The 22,165-nt window shown below is 43.3% G+C and overlaps 1 protein-coding gene across 1 annotated transcript in view; it reads left to right on the forward strand.

Annotated features, from left to right (window-relative positions):
* Positions 1-22,165, forward strand: part of LOC124555746 (vacuolar protein sorting-associated protein 13A-like) — a 689,798-nt gene that overhangs the window by 73,085 nt on the left and 594,548 nt on the right. Inside the window, exons 3-6 of the mRNA XM_047129770.1 lie at positions 18,082-18,208; positions 18,892-19,063; positions 19,162-19,373; positions 19,597-19,771. Coding sequence (XP_046985726.1) covers positions 18,082-18,208; positions 18,892-19,063; positions 19,162-19,373; positions 19,597-19,771 — 686 coding nt within the window. The remainder of the gene's footprint in view (positions 1-18,081; positions 18,209-18,891; positions 19,064-19,161; positions 19,374-19,596; positions 19,772-22,165) is intronic.

The following is a 22,165-nucleotide window of genomic DNA, read 5'->3' on the forward strand; positions in this document are numbered from 1 at the left end:
TGATAGTGAAGTTATGTGGTAGCGAATAACAGCTCTAGATGAAATGAACTTAATTCTTGGGTCTTTTTACGGGTCACACGATTCCACTGTGCAAGATGTATACTCATTCAAAGAAAGTTTACGTCAGTAACGCGAAAATACGCAAATCATGCAATATTATTTGGAGGCGAGTAGCCTACCAAGTACGGAGTTGGAAGACTATGGATTCATTGCGAAGTACTTTTGAACACAGGTTTTGGAAAACTGTCTTGAGCAGCAAGTTCCACAGTCTACACGCAATGGAAATATTTTAGACACTGTAGCTACAGATAAATAATTGTTAACATCCCACTTAGACAATGAACTGACATCATTTACTTCCAGTGTGGTGGACGTAGTGGAATTATACGCCAAATTTAAACGGATTGTAAAACGTGCTCTAGAGAAGTTTGTGCCGAGTAATTGGATTAAGGACGGACAAGACCCACCGTTGTTTAACAACGAAATTCGAAAAATACTGAGGAAGGAGAGGCTGTATCATTCTCAGTTCGCCGGCCGGAGTGGCCGGGCGGTTCTAGGCGCTACAGTCTGGAGCCGAGCGACCACTACGGTCGCAGGTTCGAATCCTGCCTCGGGCATGGATGTGTGTGATGTCCTTAGGTTAGTTAGGTTTAAGTAGTTCTAAGTTCTAGGCGACTGATGACCTCAGAAGTTAAGTCGCATAGTGCTCAGAGCCATTCTCAGTTCAAAAGAGGACGCACAAAAGACGACAGGCAACAGCTAGTAGAAATTCGTGCAGCTGTAAAACGATCGATCCAGGAAGCATACAACAATTACCACCGCCATACCTTAGGAAAAAAAAAATGGTTCAAATGGTTCTGAGCACTATGGGACTTAACTTCTGAGGTCATCAGTCCCATAGAACTTAGAACTAATTAAACCTAACTAACCTAAGGACATCACACACAACCATGCCCGAGGCAGGATTCGAACCTGCGACCGTAGCGGTCGCGCGGTTCTAGACTGAGGGCCTAGAACCGCTCGGCCACTCCGCCCGGCCCTTAGCAAAAGATCTGGCTGAGATCCGAGTAAATTCTAGTCCTACGTAAAATTACTAAGCGGGTCAAAGGCTTCTATACAGTCACTCATTGGCCAGTTTGGCGTGACAGAAGATGATAGCAAAAGGAAAGTCGAAGTTTTAAGCTTCGCATTTAAGAAATCGTTTCCGCTGGAGAATCGTACGAACATACCATCTTTTGACCAACGCGCAGACTTTCGTATGGAGGACATAGTAATAAGCATCCATGGCCTAGAACAAGAACTGAGAGAGTTCAAAGCAAATAAGTCGCCAAGTCTGGATGCAGTCTCAGTTCTGCTTTCCAAAGAGTAGGCTACTCTATGGCATTGGCCCCTTACTTAGTTTATACTTATCGCGATCTGTCGCCCAGCGCCAAGTCCCTAGTGACTGGAAAAAGCGTAGGTGACTTCTGAATACGAGAAGGGTAAAAGAACGGACCCGGAAAATCACAGACCATCAGTCTTAACAACGGCTTGCTGTATAATTCTTGAACATATTCTCAGTTCGAATATAATAAAATTCCTTGTGACGCAAAATCTTCTGTCCACGAATCAGCACACTTTAGAAAACATAGACTGTGGGAAAATCAGCTCGACCTTTTTTCAAATGATATCCTACGAACTATGTATGAAGGGCGACAGGCTGATTCCGTATTCCTAGATTTCCGAAAAACATTTGACACGGTGTCCCACTGCAGACTGTTAATGAAGGTACGAACATACAGATTAGATTCCCAGATGTGTGAGTGTCTCGAAGACTTCTTAAGTAACAGAACCTTGTACGTTTCCTCGAGGATGAGTGTTCATCAGATACAAGGGTATCGTCAGGAGTGCATCAGGGAAGCGTGATATGACCGCTGTAACTTTCCATATACACTCCTGGAAATGGAAAAAAGAACACATTGACACCGGTGTGTCAGACCCACCATACTTGCTCCTGACACTGCGAGAGGGCTGTACAAGCAATGATCACACGCACGGCACAGCGGACACACCAGGAACCGCGGTGTTGGCCGTCGAATGGCGCTAGCTGCGCAGCATTTGTGCACCGCCGCCGTCAGTGTCAGCCAGTTTGCCGTGGCATACGGAGCTCCATCGCAGTCTTTAACACTGGTAGCATGCCGCGACAGCGTGGACGTGAACCGTATGTGCAGTTGACGGACTTTGAGCGAGGGCGTATAGTGGGCATGCGGGAGGCCGGGTGAACGTACCGCCGAATTGCTCAACACTTGGGGCGTGAGGTCTCCACAGTACATCGATGTTGTCGCCAGTGGTCGGCGGAAGGTGCACGTGCCCGTCGACCTGGGACCGGACCGCAGCGACGCACGGATGCACGCCAAGACCGTAGGATCCTACGCAGTGCCGTAGGGGACCGCACCGCCACTTCCCAGCAAATTAGGGACACTGTTGCTCCTGGGGTATCGGCGAGGACCATTCGCAACCGTCTCCATGAAGCTGGGCTACGGTCCCGCACACCGTTAGGCCGTCTTCCGCTCACGCCCCAACATCGTGCAGCCCGCCTCCAGTGGTGTCGCGACAGGCGTGAATGGAGGGACGAATGGAGACGTGTCGTCTTCAGCGATGAGAGTCGCTTCTGCCTTGGTGCCAATGATGGTCGTATGCGTGTTTGGCGCCGTGCAGGTGAGCGCCACAATCAGGACTGCATACGACCGAGACACACAGGGCCAACACCAGGCTTCATGGTGTGGGGAGCGATCTCCTACACTGGCCGTACACCACTGGTGATCGTCGAGGGGACACTGAATAGTGCACGGTACATCCAAACCGTCATCGAACCCATCGTTCTACCATTCCTAGACCGGCAAGGGAACTTGCTGTTCCAACAGGACAATGCACGTTCGCATATATCCCGTGCCACCCAACGTGCTCTAGAAGGTGTAAGTCAACTACCCTGGCCAGCAAGATCTCCGGATCTGTCCCCCATTGAGCATGTTTGGGACTGGATGAAGCGTCGTCTCACGCGGTCTGCACGTCCAGCACGAACGCTGGTCCAACTGAGGCGCCAGGTGGAAATGGCATGGCAAGCCGTTCCACAGGACTACATCCAGCATCTCTACGATCGTCTCCATGGGAGAATAGCAGCCTGCATTGCTGCGAAAGGTGGATATACACTGTACTAGTGCCGACATTGTGCATGCTCTGTTGCCTGTGTCTATGTGCCTGTGGTTCTGTCAGTGTGATCATGTGATGTATCTGACCCCAGGAATGTGTCAATAAAGTTTCCCCTTCCTGGGACAATGAATTCACGGTGTTCTTATCTCAATTTCCAGGAGTGTATATAAATGATCTGGCGGACAGGGTGGACAGCAATCTGGGGCTGTTTGGTGTACGCGAAGGTGTCACCGTTGAGTGGCTCTAGGACGATACAAGATGACTTAGACAAAATTTCTAGATGGTAGCTAGCTCTAAATGTGGAAAAATGTAAGTTAATGCAGGTGAGTAGGGAAAAAAATCACGTAATATTCGAATACACCATCAGCACACTACTGGCCATCAAAATTGCTACACCATGAAGAAATGCAGACGATAAACGGGTATTCATTGGACGAATATATTATAGTAGAACTAACATGTGATTACATTTTCACGCAATTTGGTGCATAGATCCTGAGAAATCAGTACCGAGAACAACCATTTCTGGCCGTAATAACGGCCTTGATACGCCCGGACATTCAGTCAAACAAAGCTTGGATGGCGTGTACAGGTACAGCTGCCCATGCAGCTTCAACACGACACCACAGTTCATCAAGAGTAGTGACTGGCGTATTATGACGAGCCAGTTGCTCGGCCGCCATTGACCAGACGTTTTCAGTTGGTGAGAGATCTGGAGAATGTGCTGGCCAGGGCAGCAGTCGAACATTTTCTGTATCCAGAAAGGCCCGTGCGGGACCTGCAACATTTGGTCGTGCATTATCCTGCTGAAATGTAGGGTTTCGCAGGGATCGAATGAAGGGTAGAGCCACTGGTCGTAGCGCATCTGAAATGTAACGTCCACTGATCAAAGTGCCGTCAATGCGAACAAGAGGTGACCGAGACGTGTGACCAATGGCACCCCATACAATCACGCCGGGTGATACGCCAGTATGGCGATGACGAATACACGCTTCCAATGTGCGCTTATCGCGATGTCGCCAAACACGGATGCGACCATCATGATGCTGTAAACAGAACCTGGATTCATCCGAAGAAATGAAGTTTTGCCATTCGTGCACCCAGGTTCGTCGCTGAGTACTCCATCGCAGGCGTTCCTGTCTGTGATGCATCGTCAAGGGTAACCGCAGCCATGGTCTCCGAGCTGATAGTCCATGCTGCTGCAAACGTCGTCGAACTGTTCGTGCAGATAGTTGTTGTCCCCATCTGTTGACTCAGGGATCGAGACGTGGCTGCACGATCCGTTACAGCCATGCGGATAAGATGCCTGTCATCTCGACTGGTGGTGATACGAGGCCGTTGGGATCCAGCACGGCGTTCCGTATTACCCTCCTGAACCCACCGATTCCATATGCTGCTAACAGTCATTGGATCTCGACCAAGGCGAGCAGCAATGTCGCGATACGATAAACCGCAATTGCGAAAGGCTACAATCCGACCTTTATCAAAGTCAGAAACGTGATGGTGCACATTTCTCCTCTTTACACGAGGCATCACAACAACGTTTCACCAGGCAACGCCGGTGAACTGCTCTTTGTGTATGAGAAATCGGTTGGAAACTTTCCTCATGTCAGCACGTTGTAGGTGTCGCCACCGGCGCCAACCTTGTGTGAATGCTCTGAAAAGCTAATCATTTGCGTATCACAGCATCTTCCTCCTGTCGGTTAAATTTCGCGTCTGTAGCACGTCATCTTCGTGCTGTAGCAATTTTAATGGCCTGTAGTGTACTTTGCTGTTTGACACAGTCACGTCAATTAAATATCTAGGTGTAACATTGCAAAGCGATTTGAAATGGAACGAGTATGTTTGGATTGTAGTAAGGATGGCGAATTGTCGACTTCGGTTTATTGGGAGAATTTTAAGAAAGAGACTTTCATCTGTAAAGGAGACCGCATATAGGACGCTAATTCGACCAATTCTTGTGTGGTGTCGAGAGTTTGGAATCCACACCAGATCGGACTGAAGGAAGACATCAAGTAATTCAGAGGTGGACTGCTAGATTTGTTACTGGTAGGTTCGAACAACACGCAAGTATCACGGAGATGTTTCGGGAACTCACGTGGTAATTCCTCGAGGGAAGACGACGTTCTGTTTGAGGAAAACTACTGAGAAAATTTAGAGAGCAATCATTTGAAGCTGACAGAACGATTCTACTGCCGCCAAAGTGACAGTCTTTTCTCCCTCGCTGTGTTTGAGAATGTACAGGAAAGCAAATCCCAAGTAGTGGTACAGGGTAACCTCCCCCCACGCACCGTACGGTGGTTTGCGGAGTATGTACGTAGATGTAGAAAGTGGGGCACTTTTCAGTGGCGGCTTGACAGGCAGTAGAAAACATTCCAGCCCGGCAATTTCAACGGGTTACAGGCTGACGATAACCCTCTGCCAACAACAAATTGCGAGATGTTTCCTACGTCCACAGTTAGTGCTAGAAAACGATAGCAAATTGACTTAAGACAAAACGGGAAGGGATAGACCACGCACTAAGAAAAAAAACAATGAAGACTGCCTTTCCCGAACGTAGGCGTAAGCGGCTGAAAGAAAGGGCCTTCCCCGAACTAGTCCTAGTGTGTACAGCTGTATTCACAGTATTGGTGCTTAGTGAAATACTGATGAGGGTGGGTGCAGCTTTCGGTATTTCGTCCAAACAATGACGCTGTGACAGATTACTGCTGTTATTTTAAATCAACTGCGTGAATCATCATGCCTCTCAAATTATTCGACGAATGCTTTTAAAATGATTTATTTCTCTTAACTACAATTTCTTGGGAGTTATATTAAAGCTATGAAGTAAGTACTAATATGAGAAATTACATCTACATGTTACTCCGCAAACCACGTATCGGTATGTGGCGGAGGGTACTTCTGATACCATTAACTGCCCCCCGAATGACGCGTAGGAGGAATGATTGCTGGCAAGCCTCTGTGTTACCTCTTATTTCTCGAATTTTATCGTCGTGGTCATTTCGCGAGATGTATGTGGGAGGAAGTAATATATTTTCCGACTCTTCTCGGAAAGTGCTGTCCCGAAATTCCTATAGCAAACCTCTCCGTCATGCACAACACCCCTCTTGTAACGTCTGCACTGGTGTTTGTTTTTCCGCCTTTCTTGTAGCGTTATATGTCAGCTTCGTGGCGACGTGCCCATCATCTCGCTAATGGTCATGCTTATTGTGATGTACACATTTTAGTAAGACACTACGCAAAACTCAAAAAGTTTGCAAAGACAATTTGGGGTCACTATGATTTTGCGTTTGGTGCGTATTACAGCCGGCCGCGGTGGTCTCGCGGTTCTAGGAGCTCAGTCCGGAACCGCGCGACTGCTACGGTCGCAGGTTCGAATCCTGCCTCGGGCATGGATGTGTGTGATGTCCTTAGGTTAGTTAGGTTTAAGTAGTTCTAAGTTATATGGGACTGATGACCACAGATGTTAAGTCCCATAGTGCTCAGAGCCATTTGGTGCGTATTACACCGTATGTTGCTGCGTATGAAATTTAGCTAACACATTGAATTTTTGTTTAGACTTGGGAGGAGGTCTCTATCTGACCCCGATCTCAAGAAAATGGATCCTATGTAGCGCATTTACTCCCGATCTCACGCCTACGGGAATGAAATATTCTTACATCTCTCATATCTCCTAAACCGCTCGAGACATCGAAACGAGATTTTGGCGAGTGATGGTACACAAGGAGGAAAGTACTTTGTCAGTTCGTGAACACACTGAACTTTCTTATCTACGACGATATATCAGAAGTATTTTCTATTTTATTTTTTTCATTCCAGTGACTGTAATTCTTTAAGAGTTATCGACAGTTAGTGAGACAAGAGTTTCGTAGCATGAAAATAAACATGAAATTTCTTCACTTATGTTACCACAAAGCGACACAATGAGGTTTTTCGTAAGTTATTGAGTTCTCTGGTCGCCAGTTACTTGTTTAATGAGACACACTGTTTCAGAATTCTGTCACAATAGCTGCTGCAATAAAGAGTGCGTGCAAATGATATTGTATTTTGGCAAAAGAAGTACTATCAAACCTGTCAACAAGAGAAATGTGGCCGCTACTCGTAAATGGTGATACTTCTTCGAACGAAAAACGATTAACAACTCACACAATCATAAATCGGCAATTCTGTTGGAATTTTGGTTGAATACCATAACCCATTGTATTTTTAACACTGAGCGACTGGAATGGAAACTTACTAAAGTATTTTACTCCTTTTCTTCATCTGAGCAGTATCAAAGTCACGATGAGCGTACCCTTCAGGCGGAATGACACGCACACGCCTGATGCTGGTTACTCACCTACGCCTTGCCAAACTGACAATGCGTGATTCGCGGATAAAATAGTTGATATTGATGTTGTTGTTGTTGTTGTTGTCTTCAGTCCTGAGACTGGTTTGATGCAGCTCTCCATGCTACTCTATCCTGTGCAACCTTCTTCATCTCCCAGTACTTACTACAACCTACATCCTTCTGAATCTGCTTAGTGTATTCATCTCTTGGTCTCCCTCTAAGATTTTTACCCTCCACGCTGCCCTCCAATGCTAAATTTGTGATCCCTTGATGCCTCAGAATATGTACTACCAAGCGATCCCCTCTCCTAGTCTAGTTGTGTCGCAAATTTCTGTTCTCCTCAATTCTATTCAATACCTCCTCATCAGTTATGTGATCTACCCATCTAATCTTCAGCATTCTTCTGTAGCACCACATTTCGAAAGCTTCTACTCTCTTCTTGTCTAAACTATTTATAGTCCACGTTTTACTTCCATACATGGCTACACTCCATACAAATACTTTCACAAACGACTTCCTGACACTTAAATCTATACTCGATGTTAACAAATTTCTCTTCTTCAGAAACGCTTTCCTTGCCATTGCCAGTCTACATTTCATATCCTCTCTACTTCGACCATCATCAGTTATTTTGCTCCCCAAATAGCAAAACTCCTATACTACTTTAAGTGTCTCATTTCCTAATCTAATTCCCTCAGCATCACCCGACTTAATTCGACTACATTCTATGATCCTCGTTTTGCTTTTATTGATGTTCATCTTATATTCTCCGTTCAAGACACTGTCCATTCCGTTCAACTGCTCTTCCAAGTCCTTTGCTGTCTCTGACAGAATTACAATGTCATCGGCGAACCGCAATGTTTTTATTTCTTCTCCATGGACTTTAATACCTACTCCGAATTTTCTTTTGTTTCCTTTACTGCTTGCTCAATATACAGTTTGAATAACATCGCGGAGAGGCTACAACCCTGTCTCACTCCCTTCCCAACCGCTGCTTCCCTTTCATGTCCCTCGACTCTTATAACTGCCATCTGGTTTCTGTACAAATTGTAAATAGCCTTTCGCTCCCTGAATTTTACCCCTGCCACCTTTAGAATTTGAAAGAGAGTATTCCAGTCAACATTGTCAAAAGCTTTCTCTAAGTCTACAAATGCTAGAAATGTAGATTTGCCTTTCCTTAATCTATTTTCTAAGATAAGTCGTAGGGTCAGTACTGCCTCACTTGTTCCAACATTTCTGCGGAATCCAAACTGATCTTCGCCAAGGTCGGCTTCTACCAGTTTTTCCATTCGTCTGTAAAGAATTCGGGTTAGTATTTGGCAGCTGTGACTTATTAAACTGATAGTTCGGTAATTTTCACATCTGTCAACTCCTGCTTTCTTTGGGATAGGAATTATTATATCCTTCTTGAAGTCTGAGAGTATTTCACCTGTCTCATACATCTTGCTCACCAGATGGTAGTGGTTTGTCAGGACTGGCTCTCCCAAGGCCGTCAGTAGTTCCAATGGAATGTTGTCTACTCCCGGGGCCTTGTTTCGACTCAGATCTTTCTGTGCTCTGTCAAACTCTTCACGCAGTATCGTATCTCCCATTTCATCTTCATCTACATCCTCATCCATTTCCATAATATTGCCCTCAAGTACATCGCCCCTGTATAGACCCTCTATATACTCCTTCCACCTTTTTGCTTTCCCTTCTTTGCTTAGAACTGGGTTTCCATCTGAGCTCTTGATATTCATACAAGTGGCTCTCTTTTCTCCAAAGGTCTCTTTAATTTTCCTGTAGGCAGTATCTATCTTACACCTAGTGAGATAAGCCTCTACATCCTTACATTTGTCCTCTAGCCATCCCTGCTTAGCCATTTTGCACTTCCTGTCGATCTCATTTTTGAGATGTTTGTATTCCTTTTTGCCTGCTTCATTTACTGCGTTTTTATATTTTCTCCTCTCATCAATTAAATTCAATATTTCTTCTGTTACCCAAGGATTTCTACTAGTCCTCGTCTTTTTACCTATTTGATCCTCTGTTGCCTTCACTACTTCATCCCTCAGAGCTACCCATTCTTCTTCTACTGTATTTCTTTCCCCCATTCCTGTCAATTGTTCCTTTATTCTCTCCCTGAAACTCTGTACAACCTCTGGTTTAGTCAGTTCATCCAGGTCCCATCTCCTTAAATTCCCGCCTTTTTGCAGTTTCTTCAGTTTTAATCTACAGTTCATTACCAATAGATTGTGGCCAGAGTCCACATCTGCCCCTGGAAATGTCTTACAATTTAAAACCTGGTTCCTAAATCTCAGTCTTACCATTATATAATCTATCTGATACCTTCTAGTATCTCCGGGATTCTTCCATGTATACAACCTTCTTTTATGATTCTTGAACCCAGTGTTAGCTATGATTAAGTTATGCTCTGTGCAAAATTCCACCAGACGGCTTCCTCTTTCATTGCCCTCCCCCAATCCATATTCACCAACTATGTTTCCTTCTCTCCCTTTTCCTACTCTCGAATTCCAATCACCCATGACTATCAAATTTTCGTCTCCCTTCACTACCTGAATAATTTCTTTTATCTCATCATACATTTCATCAATTTCTTCATCATCTACAGAACTAGTTGGCATATAAACTTGTACTACTGTAGTAGGCATGGGCTTCGCGTCTATCTTGGCCACAATAATGCGTTCACTATGCTGTTTGTAGTAGCTTACCCGCAAGCCTATTTTTTTATTCATTATTAAACCTACTCCTGCATTACCCCTATTTGATTTTGTATTTATAACCCTGTATTCACCTGACCAAAAGTTCAAAAATGGTTCAAATGGCTCTGAGCACTATGGGACTTAACATCTGAGGTCATCAGTCCCCTAGAACTTAGAACTACTTCAACCTAACTACCCTAAGGACATCACACACATCCATGCCCGAGGCAGGATTCGAACCTGCGACCGTAGCGGTAGCGCGGTTCCAGACTGAAGCGCCTAGAACCGCTCGGCCACACTGGCCGGCCTGACCAAAAGTCTTGTTCCTCCTGCCACCGAACTTCACTAATTCCCACTATATCTAACTTCAACCAATCCATTTCCCTTTTTAAATTTTCTAACCTACCTGCCCGATTAAGGGATCTGGCATTCCACGCTCCGTTCCGTAGAACGGCAGTTTTCTTTCTCCTGATAACGACGTCCTCTTGGGTAGTCCCCACCCGGAGATCCGATTGGGGGACTATTTTACCTCCGGAATATTTTACCCAAGAGGACGCCATCATCATTTAACCATACAGTAAAGCTGCATGCCCTCGGGAAAAATTACGGCTGTAGTTTCCCCTTGCTTTCAGCCGTTCGCAGTACCATCACAGCAAGGCCGTTTTGGTTAGTGTTGCAAGGCCAGATCAGTCAATCATCCAGACTGTTGCCCCTGCAACTACTGAAAAGGCTGCTGCCCCTCTTCAGGAACCACACGTTTGTCTGGCCTCTCAACAGATACCCCTCCGTTGTGGTTGCACCTACGGTACGGCCAGCTGTATCGCTGAGGCACGCAAGCCTCCCCACCAACGGCAACGTCCATGGTTCATGGCATGTTATTGATAGAAGTAAAAAATTGGTACGTGTCACAACACAATTGTCAGTGTATCGTCAGCAGCTGAGAATATTGCGCACGTCAGGAATGCAGAAGTTTGCTAAGTGTGCTTCGTGAGAGGAAGAATTCACGTCGTTCGAAAAACATTGTCATGAAAACAGATCTGTCTTTGTCAGCAATACATTTCAACAAATTAAATATATCAAATCACCACACTCTTTTACGATATTCACACTTTCGTAGTAATACCAACCACTACTTCATTTGTGTAGCCTGTTGTGTAATTAGTTTATTAATGCTGATAGTGTGTATGCGACCACTGAAATGCTTTTTCTCGTCGCGACGATCCGATTAAAACATTCTTATACATAAGGGCTTCTCGACTGTTTCTAGCTTGCAGTGGAAATGTGATGTCCACATGTACGTAGTATAACGTCTCTTATTACATCCATATCCAAATAATGTTAGAGAAACTTATGTACTTCATATGTCGGACGCTTTTTAGCAAGAGCACAAATGGGTCATACCTGTGGAAATTACGCCTTTTCGACTTTTTGTAACAGATTGTAGAGATAATCCAGCATAACAGACATCAAGTATATAACCTTGTTTTACTTCCCTGCCTTGCTTCTAGATCACGGGATTTTAAAATATTCCTTACTTCCTTATTCACTACCATCACGATGAATCGTCTGTCCCTTCTTACGACCTGAACACATTGTGGAGGCAAAAAATATACTTACAGGAGCTAATGGTTCACCAGTTTCCAGAATGAGGTTTTCACTCTGCAGCGGAGTGTGCGCTGATATGAAACTTCCTGGCAGATTAAAACTGTGTGCCGGATCGAGACTTGAACTCGGGATCTTTGCCTTTCGCGGGTATGTGCCCTACCAGCTCTTTTTTTTCCGTTGCTAATGTTCGTTACGTTTGGTCTGGGAGGACGCCACAAGCCATCCGTGCAAGTTGATCGTTGATTACTTTACTCAGTTTTTTTATTACAGAGAGCAAACAGCCCTCTCGTCGGAGAAGCTGAGCTACTGTGCCGGCATACTGGCAGACTCGAGTTCGAGTCTCGGTCCGGCACACAGTTTTAGTCTGCCAGGAAGTTTCATATCAGCGCACACTCCGGTGCAGAGTGAAAACCTCTTTCTGGAAACATCCCCCAGGCTGTGGCTAAGCTATGTCTCCGCAATATCCTTTCATCAGGAGTGCTAGTCCTGCAAGTTTCGCAGGAGAGCTTCTGTAAAGTTTGGAAGGTAGGAGACGAGGTACTGGCGGAAGTAAAGCTGTGAGGACGGGGCGTGAGTCGTGCTTCGGTACCGCAGCTGGTACAGCACTTGCCCGCGAAAGGCAAAGGTTCAAAAACTGGCTCTGAGCACTATGGGACTTAACATCTGAGGTTATCAGTCCCCTAGAACTTAGAACTACTTAAACCTAACTAACCTAAGGACATCACACACATCCATGCCCGAGGCAGGATTCGAGCCTGCGACGTAGCGGTCGCGCGGTTCCAGACTGAAGCGCCTAGAACCGCCCGGCCACACCGGCCGACTAAGGCAAAGGTCTCGAGTTCGAATCTCAGTCCGGCACACAGTTTTAATCTGCCAGGAAGTTTCGTTCACCAGTTATTGAACTGTGAATTGTTATTGACAAAAGAATAAACAAACAAAAAGTATACTGATATGTGTAACAGATAACTATTATGAATTAATGAAAAGAAATGGAGCGCTTAAACGGCGAAACACTACTCAGTGACCATAAAACTCAGTATACCGTGATGCTGATTATTCGCAAGGGCAATACGTATACATCCGCTGGCCATATGGCCATGCCGAAGTGAGCATATGGCAGGACTGCCTTCCCGCTCCTCGACTCACCCTTCCCGCAGTGCTGGCTTGAAGCGCGGCGCGAGGAACTGTGCCTCAACCACAACGCTGCGCGACCTGGCGCAGGAGCGTCTCGCGTCCGAGTCCCGTCGTGCAGCAATTGCGCGGTCCCATTTGAACCTTCGATGTTACAAAAACGCGCGCTGCGCTGAGCCGCGCCACACGCGCTATACGCGTCTCAATTTGCTCCTAGCCTTTTATAACGCTCTCTCGCCAGCTAAATGATCCCGTGACGAAACGCGCTGATCGTTGTTGGATCTTCTCTATCTCCTCTATGCTGGTAAGATATTTGCATGTTCATTCTTGTAATTGACGGTTTCAAGCACTTCGGCGGTTCAATATGAAATGAAACTTGAAACAGCTACAACTGTAACTTTTGAATTCGATTTGTGTGCACAACCAGTTTCGGTGTTCCATTACACCATCTTTATCACCTTGACCTAGCGATGGGAAAAACCGACCTGTTAAACCGATACCGCCGGCCGAAGTGGCCGTGCGGTTAAAGGCGCTGCAGTCTGGAACCGCAGGACCGCTACGGTCGCAGGTTCGAATCCTGCCTCGGGCATGGATGTTTGTGATGTCCTTAGGTTAGTTAGGTTTAACTAGTTCTAAGTTCTAGGGGACTAATGACCTCAGCAGTTGAGTCCCATAGTGCTCAGAGCCATTTTTTTTTGAAACCGATACCGGTATTTTATTTCTGGATAACAGGCATTTTTCGGTATTCGTTTCGTCTCGGTTATATCAGTTTTTTTTCACATTTTTACTAATAACCACGTAAGAAAGCCCGAGTACGAAATTAAAATTTTTGGTTTTTAAATAAAACTTCTTTAAAAAATTTCTAATGCTTATTCATAAAATTTCCATTGCTTCAAAATATTGGTTTATTACAGAATTCAGAAAAAGCTATCAGCGGTATTTTAATAACAACGCCTATAGTTACAAACTAGCAGCAAAGAGACGACGTAACAACCGGTACAGCATTTGCCGAGACAATAATGTACCTCTTGCCGTGTGGCATGGCCTAACATACCATAAACGTGTACGTGTTGAATGCAAGATTTGGTCTGTGCGCTAGTTCCTCCCGGTAGTCTTCGGACATCAATGATATGGTATTGCAGAACCCGAGGATGGAAGTATTTTGCGAAAAGCAGAAGCAGTGAAGTACAATGGTCTATTTGCTTTAAAAGAATAAAAACGGGAGGACTCGCAACAAACTTGCGACGTCACATAAGGAGAAAACATCCACAATGTTCGTTAGAAGAGAAGGTAAATTTGATTCACATACCTATAATTTATTATTATTTCTCTACCGTTCCACACTCTAACAACACATGGAAAAATGAACAGTTAAATCTTTCTATACGAGTTCTGACTTCTCTTACGTTATTACGATAATAATTTCTCCCGATCTAGGTTGGAGAAAAAAAAATATATTCGCATTCAGAGGAAATGAAATGTCGTGTGACGAGGGCCTCCCGTAGGGTAGACCGTTCGCCTGGTGCAAGTCTTTCGATTAGACGCCACTTCGGCGACTTGCGCGTCGATAGGGATGAAATGATGATGATTCAGAGGAGGAAGATGGTGACTGAAATTTCGTGCAAATATCTCGCCGCAGTGAAAACGCCTTTGTGATAATGACTGCCACCCTAACTCTCTTACCCAATCAGTGACACTCTCTCCCCTATTTCGTGATAATAATAAACGAGCTCCCCGTCTCTGGACTTTCTCGTTGTCCTCCGTTAATCCTCCGCACAGCATTATTCTAGCACACGACGGACAGGCCTAGTGCAGGCAGTCTCTTAAGTAGACCCTCTACATCTTTTAAGTGTTCTTCCAATAAAAGGTAGTCTTTGATTTGCCTTCCCCACAGCATTGTCTACATGATCGTGCCAATTTCAGTTGTTCGTAACTGTAATTCCTGGGTATTTAGTTGAAATGAGAGCCTTTAAATTCGTGTAATTTATCGTGTAACCGAAATTTAACGGATTCCTCCTCACACCGATGTAGATAACCTCACACTTTTCCTTATAATGATATCGTGACTAGTCATTTTGCAGTTGATTTTTGCGATGGTAATTAAATCTTTAATTTTGTGTTACTTGAGGGTGAAAAACTGATACCATCTGAAAGTGATGATGCAGCAAAAATCATTATCTTGTGACCTTTCGCTCACGCTGTAGCGCGCCCGTCTCCTTCACCTTCGGAATCTTTGCCGGAGACAATGAGACCGATTTCCGCAGCAACATCGACCCCATATCGATCGTGATCTACTCCTTCACCTTCATTAGAATTTTGCCGTCTCTGTTCGAAGTTTACTGGGAGTAATAGCAATAATAAACCGAAAATCGGTTATTTTCAGTGATTTTAACAGTCAAGTTAAACTGGAGAGGAAAAGAACCTGTGTAACCGAAAACTGGTTATTTCAGAGATAACCGTATCCCTACGTGGACCAATGTAAACTGGGAGGAATCCAACCTCGTGTGCAGTCGTAACAAGAGCCAATATTATACAATCAGCGTCCGTAGATTTCTATTCAAAGAATGAAACGTAGGAAATTATATAATTCCTCTTCCCTATCGGTTATTTATTTGTACCTTCTGTTGATTGTAATTTCCTCTGATTCGTTCTTTGAATAAAGGTTTACGGACACAGGTTTTACAATATTGGCTCCTGTTATGACTGCACACGAGATAAGTTTCCTGCCAATTTACACTGGTCAAGGGAACTGAAGATGGTGTAATGGAACACCGAAACCCTTGGCGTAAGTGAAGTAAATGTTAAAAATGACAGCTGCAGATCTTCTAATTAATTTTTCATTTCTTACAAGCTAAGTATCCCAGATTGATTAACAATACTCAAGAATCGGTCGAACAAGCGCTTTTTTAATTACTTCCTTCGTAGATGAGCTACATTTCGTTAACCCGGTCGGAGTGGCCGAGTGGTTCTAGGCGCGACAGTCTGGAACCGCGCGACCACTGCGGTCGCAGGTTCGAATCCTGCCTCGAGCATGAATGTTTGTGATGTCTAATGGTTCAAATGGCTCTGAGCACTATGGGACTTAACATCGGAGGTCATCAGTCCCATATAACTTAGAACTACTTAAACCTAACTATCCTAAGGACATCACACATATCCATGCCCGAGGCAGGATTCGAACATGCGACCGTAGCTGTCGTGCGGTTCCAGACTGAAGCGCCTAGAACCGCTCGGCCACACCGGTCGGCGTTTGTGATGTCCTTAGGGTAGTTAGGTTTAAGTAGTTCTAAGTTCCAGGGGACTGATGACTTCAGAAGTTAAGTCCCATAGTGCTCAGAGCCATTTTTTTTTACATTTCGTTAATATTCTTACTATGAATCTCAGTCTTGCAACTGCTTTTCCTACTATTTGTTTTCTGTGGTTATTCCACTTAAGATTGCTCTTGATAGTTATTCCTAGACATTTTTGGGTATATACTGTTTCCAGTAATTTGTGATCAATAGTGCACTGGTACAGTAGTGGATTTCTTTCCCTAAGCATGCGCAATATGTTACATTTATTTACGTTCAGAGTCAATAGCCAGAGCCTGCACCATCAATCAATCTTCTGTGGGTCATCCTGCAAATCGATACTGTCTTCTGGCGTTACTACTTTCTTGCAGACGACCGCATCGTCTTAAATAGCTTCCAAAGCTTCATAGTAGATCATTTACATACACTGTAAACTGTAACGGTCCTATCCCACTTCCTTGCATTTCTGCCGTAATTACCTTTACACCTGTCAATTTTTTTCCTTTAAGAGCGACGTGCGGAGTTCTATCTGCAAGGAAGTCTTGAATCCAGTTGCAAATCTGCTCCGATAATCGGTAAGCTCGTATTTTTTTTCACTAAACAGCAGTGCGGGACGGTGTCAAATGCCTTCCTGAGGTCAAGGAACACGGCAGCAACCTGAGCGCCGCTGTCTACGGGGCCGTGGATCTCATGGAGGAATAGAGCGAGCTGAGTTTCGCAGGATCTCTGCGGAAACCATGTCGATTCTTATAGAGGAAATACTCATTCTCCAAAATCGTCGTAATTCTTGAGCATAAAACACGTTCTATAATTCTGCAACAGACTGACGCCTACGAGTAGGTCTATACTTACATGCTTCTGTCCTACGACCCTTCTTGTAAACGGGAATGATCTGCGCTTCTTTCCGGTCGCTAGGTACCCTTCGTTGTTGCAGCGATTCACGATAATTGCAGCTTGACGGGGAGCAATGTTTTTCGCATAATCCTTGTAGAATCTTCCAGGTACGTCATCAGGCACTGTATCCTTTCCACCACTAAGCGATTATAGCCGCTTTTCTGTTCCGCGATTGGTTTGCTCAATATCTTCCATTTCGATGTTAGTATTATTATTATGTTAAAATACTTTATTATTGCTATAACTACCAGTTATCTGCAGCATACTAAAAATGGAGGTGACGGAATGATGTATTGGCGCCCCCCTCCCGTTCGGCCAGAGGCGTACCCTGGATATACACCTAAGCCTATCTTCTCTGATAGAGAGCTTTATTTTATGAGACTTGTGTAGATGACAGTATGTGCCTATGTTTCAGATGGTAGGGGGCGTATTTTTCGTCGGAATTTGTTCTGATAATTTAGGTATATTCTGCTTCGGGCTAATAGGCCTAGGCTTAGGAAAAATGCAACTCATTGTTGCCATGGCAGATGTTGAAGGAACGCTGTTAACATTATGTGAGATGAATCACACTCTTTAAAGTACTGAATCCTAATCCAAAAAAATTGTCGTCCTCCTTAAATTTCTGTGATTTGCTTAAATAATTACAGAGGAATATTAGAATGGCTCCTCAAAACTAAAACTGTGTAATATTCCCATTATTTAAAGTACAAAAGAAAACTAAATACGACATTTCAAAACTGGTAAAATGGTCTGAGAATGACGCTCGTGCTTACTTCACTTTTCAGTTCTTTCATTTATTAATCATAGCCATTAAAATTTTTCAGTTCTCTCTCTGTAAAACCCGATTTCACCTTCTGGATAAACAATATCCAACTTGAATTGTTATTGCAAATTCATTACTTGGCATATGTTGTTCAAGTAACTTTGACTTAATTTTTCGTAGGATGTTTATATCATCGCTGGACCTGTCCTCGACAGAGAGTATGATCCAGAAAAAGAGAAACGGCTTATGCGAGCAGCAAAACGGAAGAAACTGGAAGACCTTGAAGCGGAAAGTTTACTAGGGTCAGGTAAGACGCACAAACTTACATGTCAGTCCCACAAACAGACTTCCCAAACTAGATGTATTGGAAATTAAGTCAGAAATGTAAAAAGCGAAGAGAAGAGTGACTGATAAAGCAACAAATAACGTCATACATAATATTTGTCTTCGCTCTGAACTTTCACTCGGTAGCTTTTTGCAGACGTTTTGCAATAGACATGTCAGCTGATGTTAAGGAACTTGCCAACTGAAGTTATTGTTTCAGCGCTGAGAGCAACACACAGCTTGATAATTCCCGTGAAGTGCGGTATTTTTTTTAACAAAAAGTGTTTGTAACAGCCCCATTGCTGCGTCGTAATTACACAGACTCCGTGACATAAAATGTACATTATTATGTGCATTGAGCGGAGACAAGTTTTCAGCACATGAATATTCTCATTTCTCTCAGTCATAAAGCATCTAAGAAATAAGACGTCTCCTGTGTTTTTGTCTGACGAATTAAGTGAAACGTGTATCTCTGCTTTATTTTTCTGCACGTGCGCGCAGACACACACACACACACACACACACACACACACACACACACATACACACGCGCGCTCGCTACGTTCTTCTAGTTGTAATATTTGGTTTTCAATTTGTTTTGTCTTTGTTATTATTACACCTAAATATCATCGTCTTAGTATATATTGTCTTATGTTTGCTTGATAGGTCCAGAGGATTCTAAGACTTTCACTGAAAGTCTTCTTACCACGATAATAAACAACTTGCAGATCTTTTTTCGAAATATACATATTCGCTATGAAGACACTATCACAAATCGAGATCACCCATTTTTTTGTGGTTTCTGTGTTCAGAATGTCTCCCTCGAAACAACCAACAGGTAATAAAGAAAAAATTATTTTATACAGTGTGGACTTCAGCATTACACGAATTTTTGTTCACTGATCACTCGTAAAAATTTCCCTTCATAATTTTCAGCAAGTGGAAACCAGCAATCACAGCTCAGAACGCTACATCGTTCTACCAGCTTATTAGACTGGAATCTTTCTCGGTCTATTGGAATCCTAAAACATCGGCGAGCGGACTTGTGTCACAAATGCTAATGCAGGATATTGCCCAGTACAACTGGAGAAATGAGATGAGAAGAGGTCTGGAAATGTTCAGTACCAATAACGAAGATTTTGATTTCAGTAAGTGTTTCCTAATGGCTAATTATTTGCTACAACCTATGTACAATAAAGATCAATATATGACTGTTTGCGGCGGTGTCAGCATAACATTTTGCAAAACATAAATACATGTCGTGCTTCAGGTATTCTTTGCTCCTGTTAGTGGATATTATGACAGATTTGAACTAAGTGTTGTTCTTTCAGATATGCTGTAACCATCTTTTTTCTTTTTTTATGATTCCAGTTGTAAAGCCAGTAACAGCGAAAATAAAAGTAATAATAAACAAATCTAACGAAGCGAGGGTACCGAAACTGTTACTAGATTTTGTTTTACAAGATGCAGCAACTCAACTGTCACGCCAGCAATATCTCTCTATTACGGAGTTGTCTGAATCGTTCAAAAGGATGAATATCAACAGGTAAAATATTCCTTTCACTGATAAACTGATTGCAACAACTTTCTGTCCAAGTTACACCTCATATATTTATTTTAATATTACCATAAGTGTAGTGCCATTCTGTAGTAGCAGATAAATAATGTTATCGCAAACACAGAAAACACGTGTTAAAAATGTGTCAATGGTTAAATAGAAGGCAGTGGCGGTTTCAGATCGCGCATGGCCAGTAGCGCTGATAAGTTGTCTATTCAGCAATATATTCTCATTTTTTAAAATTTATTTCATTACTTTCACGCATATTTCAAGGTAATGTCTAATAACATTTTATTTCGCTAATTTAACTCATAAAAGAAGTTATGCATCTCGATTTTGAAACCATTGTCTGAGCAACATAATTAACGTTACTCGAGACACTAGAGCTATCTGTCATAGGTTGTTATTATTAACTCCATTCACATTGTAACGCAGTGACTAAGTAACACAGTATTGTATAAAAAGTATCTTACCCTATATCTATCTCTGAATTTTATTTAAACTCACAGTAATAATGTGTGGTAATAATAATATTGTAAAAAGTTTCACCTAAACGTGAAGAGAAGAAATCACGCCACCCGTAAGGTGAGATGATTAAACTATTTATTTATAATTAAATTCATGTAAAACAGTGAAAATGAAATGGTTTTCGGCAGTCATTCGTCAGGGCGTTACGTATAGAAGGCGCTGGGTCGATCTGGCGGCAAAGCTTCTGTAGTTAATATGGCCAGCAGTTGATGGTTGTGTCATTTGCGCATGAAATCAGAGGGTAACTAGAATTTCCTACAACAATCTTCACGTCGGCAAATCCGTGAGCTAATTAGCATGAACAACGGCAGCATCGGAAGGGAATCCCCGAACTGGTCTGCAATGCGATTTCTCGTTATGCCGCGAACAACTTAAAATAGTTCCTGTAGGTTCTTAATCTTTCAGGCTAAGAACTATTTATTTTAATAACACACTGAAGAAGGTAATGGAGGACGGAACCTCAAGATTTTGGTGCTTCTGTAAGATTTAGTATGCATTCATTCATTTGCAAAACTGAGTATGTCTCATGTGACTCACGGTGCGGAAGCGTACGGGTAGTGGAGAGGGGTGATAGCTCCGGTGTTTGCGCTCTCAAGTCGCTACCGAACCGCGTTGTAAAGGCAGGTAACCTGCAAGGACGCTGAAACAAATCATTTCGGGGCTAATTTAGTAGTTTTGAAGTAGACATGGGCAAACTGAAACACATAACTGTTTCGAAACAAATGAAACAGTACAATGAAGTGCTTTGATACGCTGTTTCGAAACAGTTTGTGTTTTGTTATCTAATAAACCTACACATTTCATCATCTTGAATGTCTACTGTATAAGTATGTCCATATAAACAAAAATGAGGTGCGAGAGTAATAATCATATCGCAGAAAGCATGAAACTATCACTTAGGCGTCTTGGCAGTTTCGTATTTCCTGCAGCAAATGCGCTGCTTTCGTGTCGAGTGACTTTCATACTTTTCAATTGGCTGAGGACAGCCATAGCTGAAGACAGAAGAACCACCACGAACAGAACTGGAGGTGGGAGCAAACTGCAGAAACAACGGATATGCTACTGGGATTCCCACATTCCGTTAGTTCAAATGGTTCAAATGGCTCTGAGCACTATGGGACTTAACAGCTATGGTCATCAGTGCCCTAGAACTTAGAACTACTTAAACCTAACTAACCTAAGGACATCACACAACACCCAGTCATCACGAGGCAGAGAAAATCCCTGACCCCGCCGGGAATCGAACCCGGGCGTGGGAAGCGAGAACACTACCGCACGACCACGAGCTGCGGACACATTCCGTTAGTATGCTAATTTCCATGCGCACAAAGGGAATCATTGTGGATAATAGGCACAGTGACTATAGACTCACAAATAACGCCAAATAATTCGAATAAATAACAAAATATAACAGAAAAAATTTTTTCTTTCAAGGTGTTTCGAACCGTTACTATAAATTCACCATGCTTCCCAGCCCTTCCCGTTCACCATTACACTATCAGTGATATGTCAAACAGATTGCTTGCAATTATACCTACATCAAATTTATGTATATGTCTTATAACTCTCACTCTACGCCTTTTTTTATTCAAATTGTTGTAGGCTTACTTGCGTTTCTTAATATGATTACTGTACATGAACAGAGAAGCGTATGTTATAAAAAAAAAGTGTAATTTAACTGAATGATTTTCACATATTTGTTAATTTGAATGTGAATAGTATGCGTTGTTTTATTGTTTCGTTAGTGTTTATAAAGCAGATGTTACGCCATTTCGAAATAGGACAGTCAGCTAGAAACGAAGCTTTATTTTCGGATATCTTAAGCTTCATGCTATTGCTTGTCAAAAATATTTC

The sequence above is a fragment of the Schistocerca americana genome, chromosome X (genome assembly GCF_021461395.2).
Source record: "Schistocerca americana isolate TAMUIC-IGC-003095 chromosome X, iqSchAmer2.1, whole genome shotgun sequence".
Classification (NCBI taxonomy): Eukaryota; Metazoa; Arthropoda; class Insecta; order Orthoptera; family Acrididae; genus Schistocerca; species Schistocerca americana.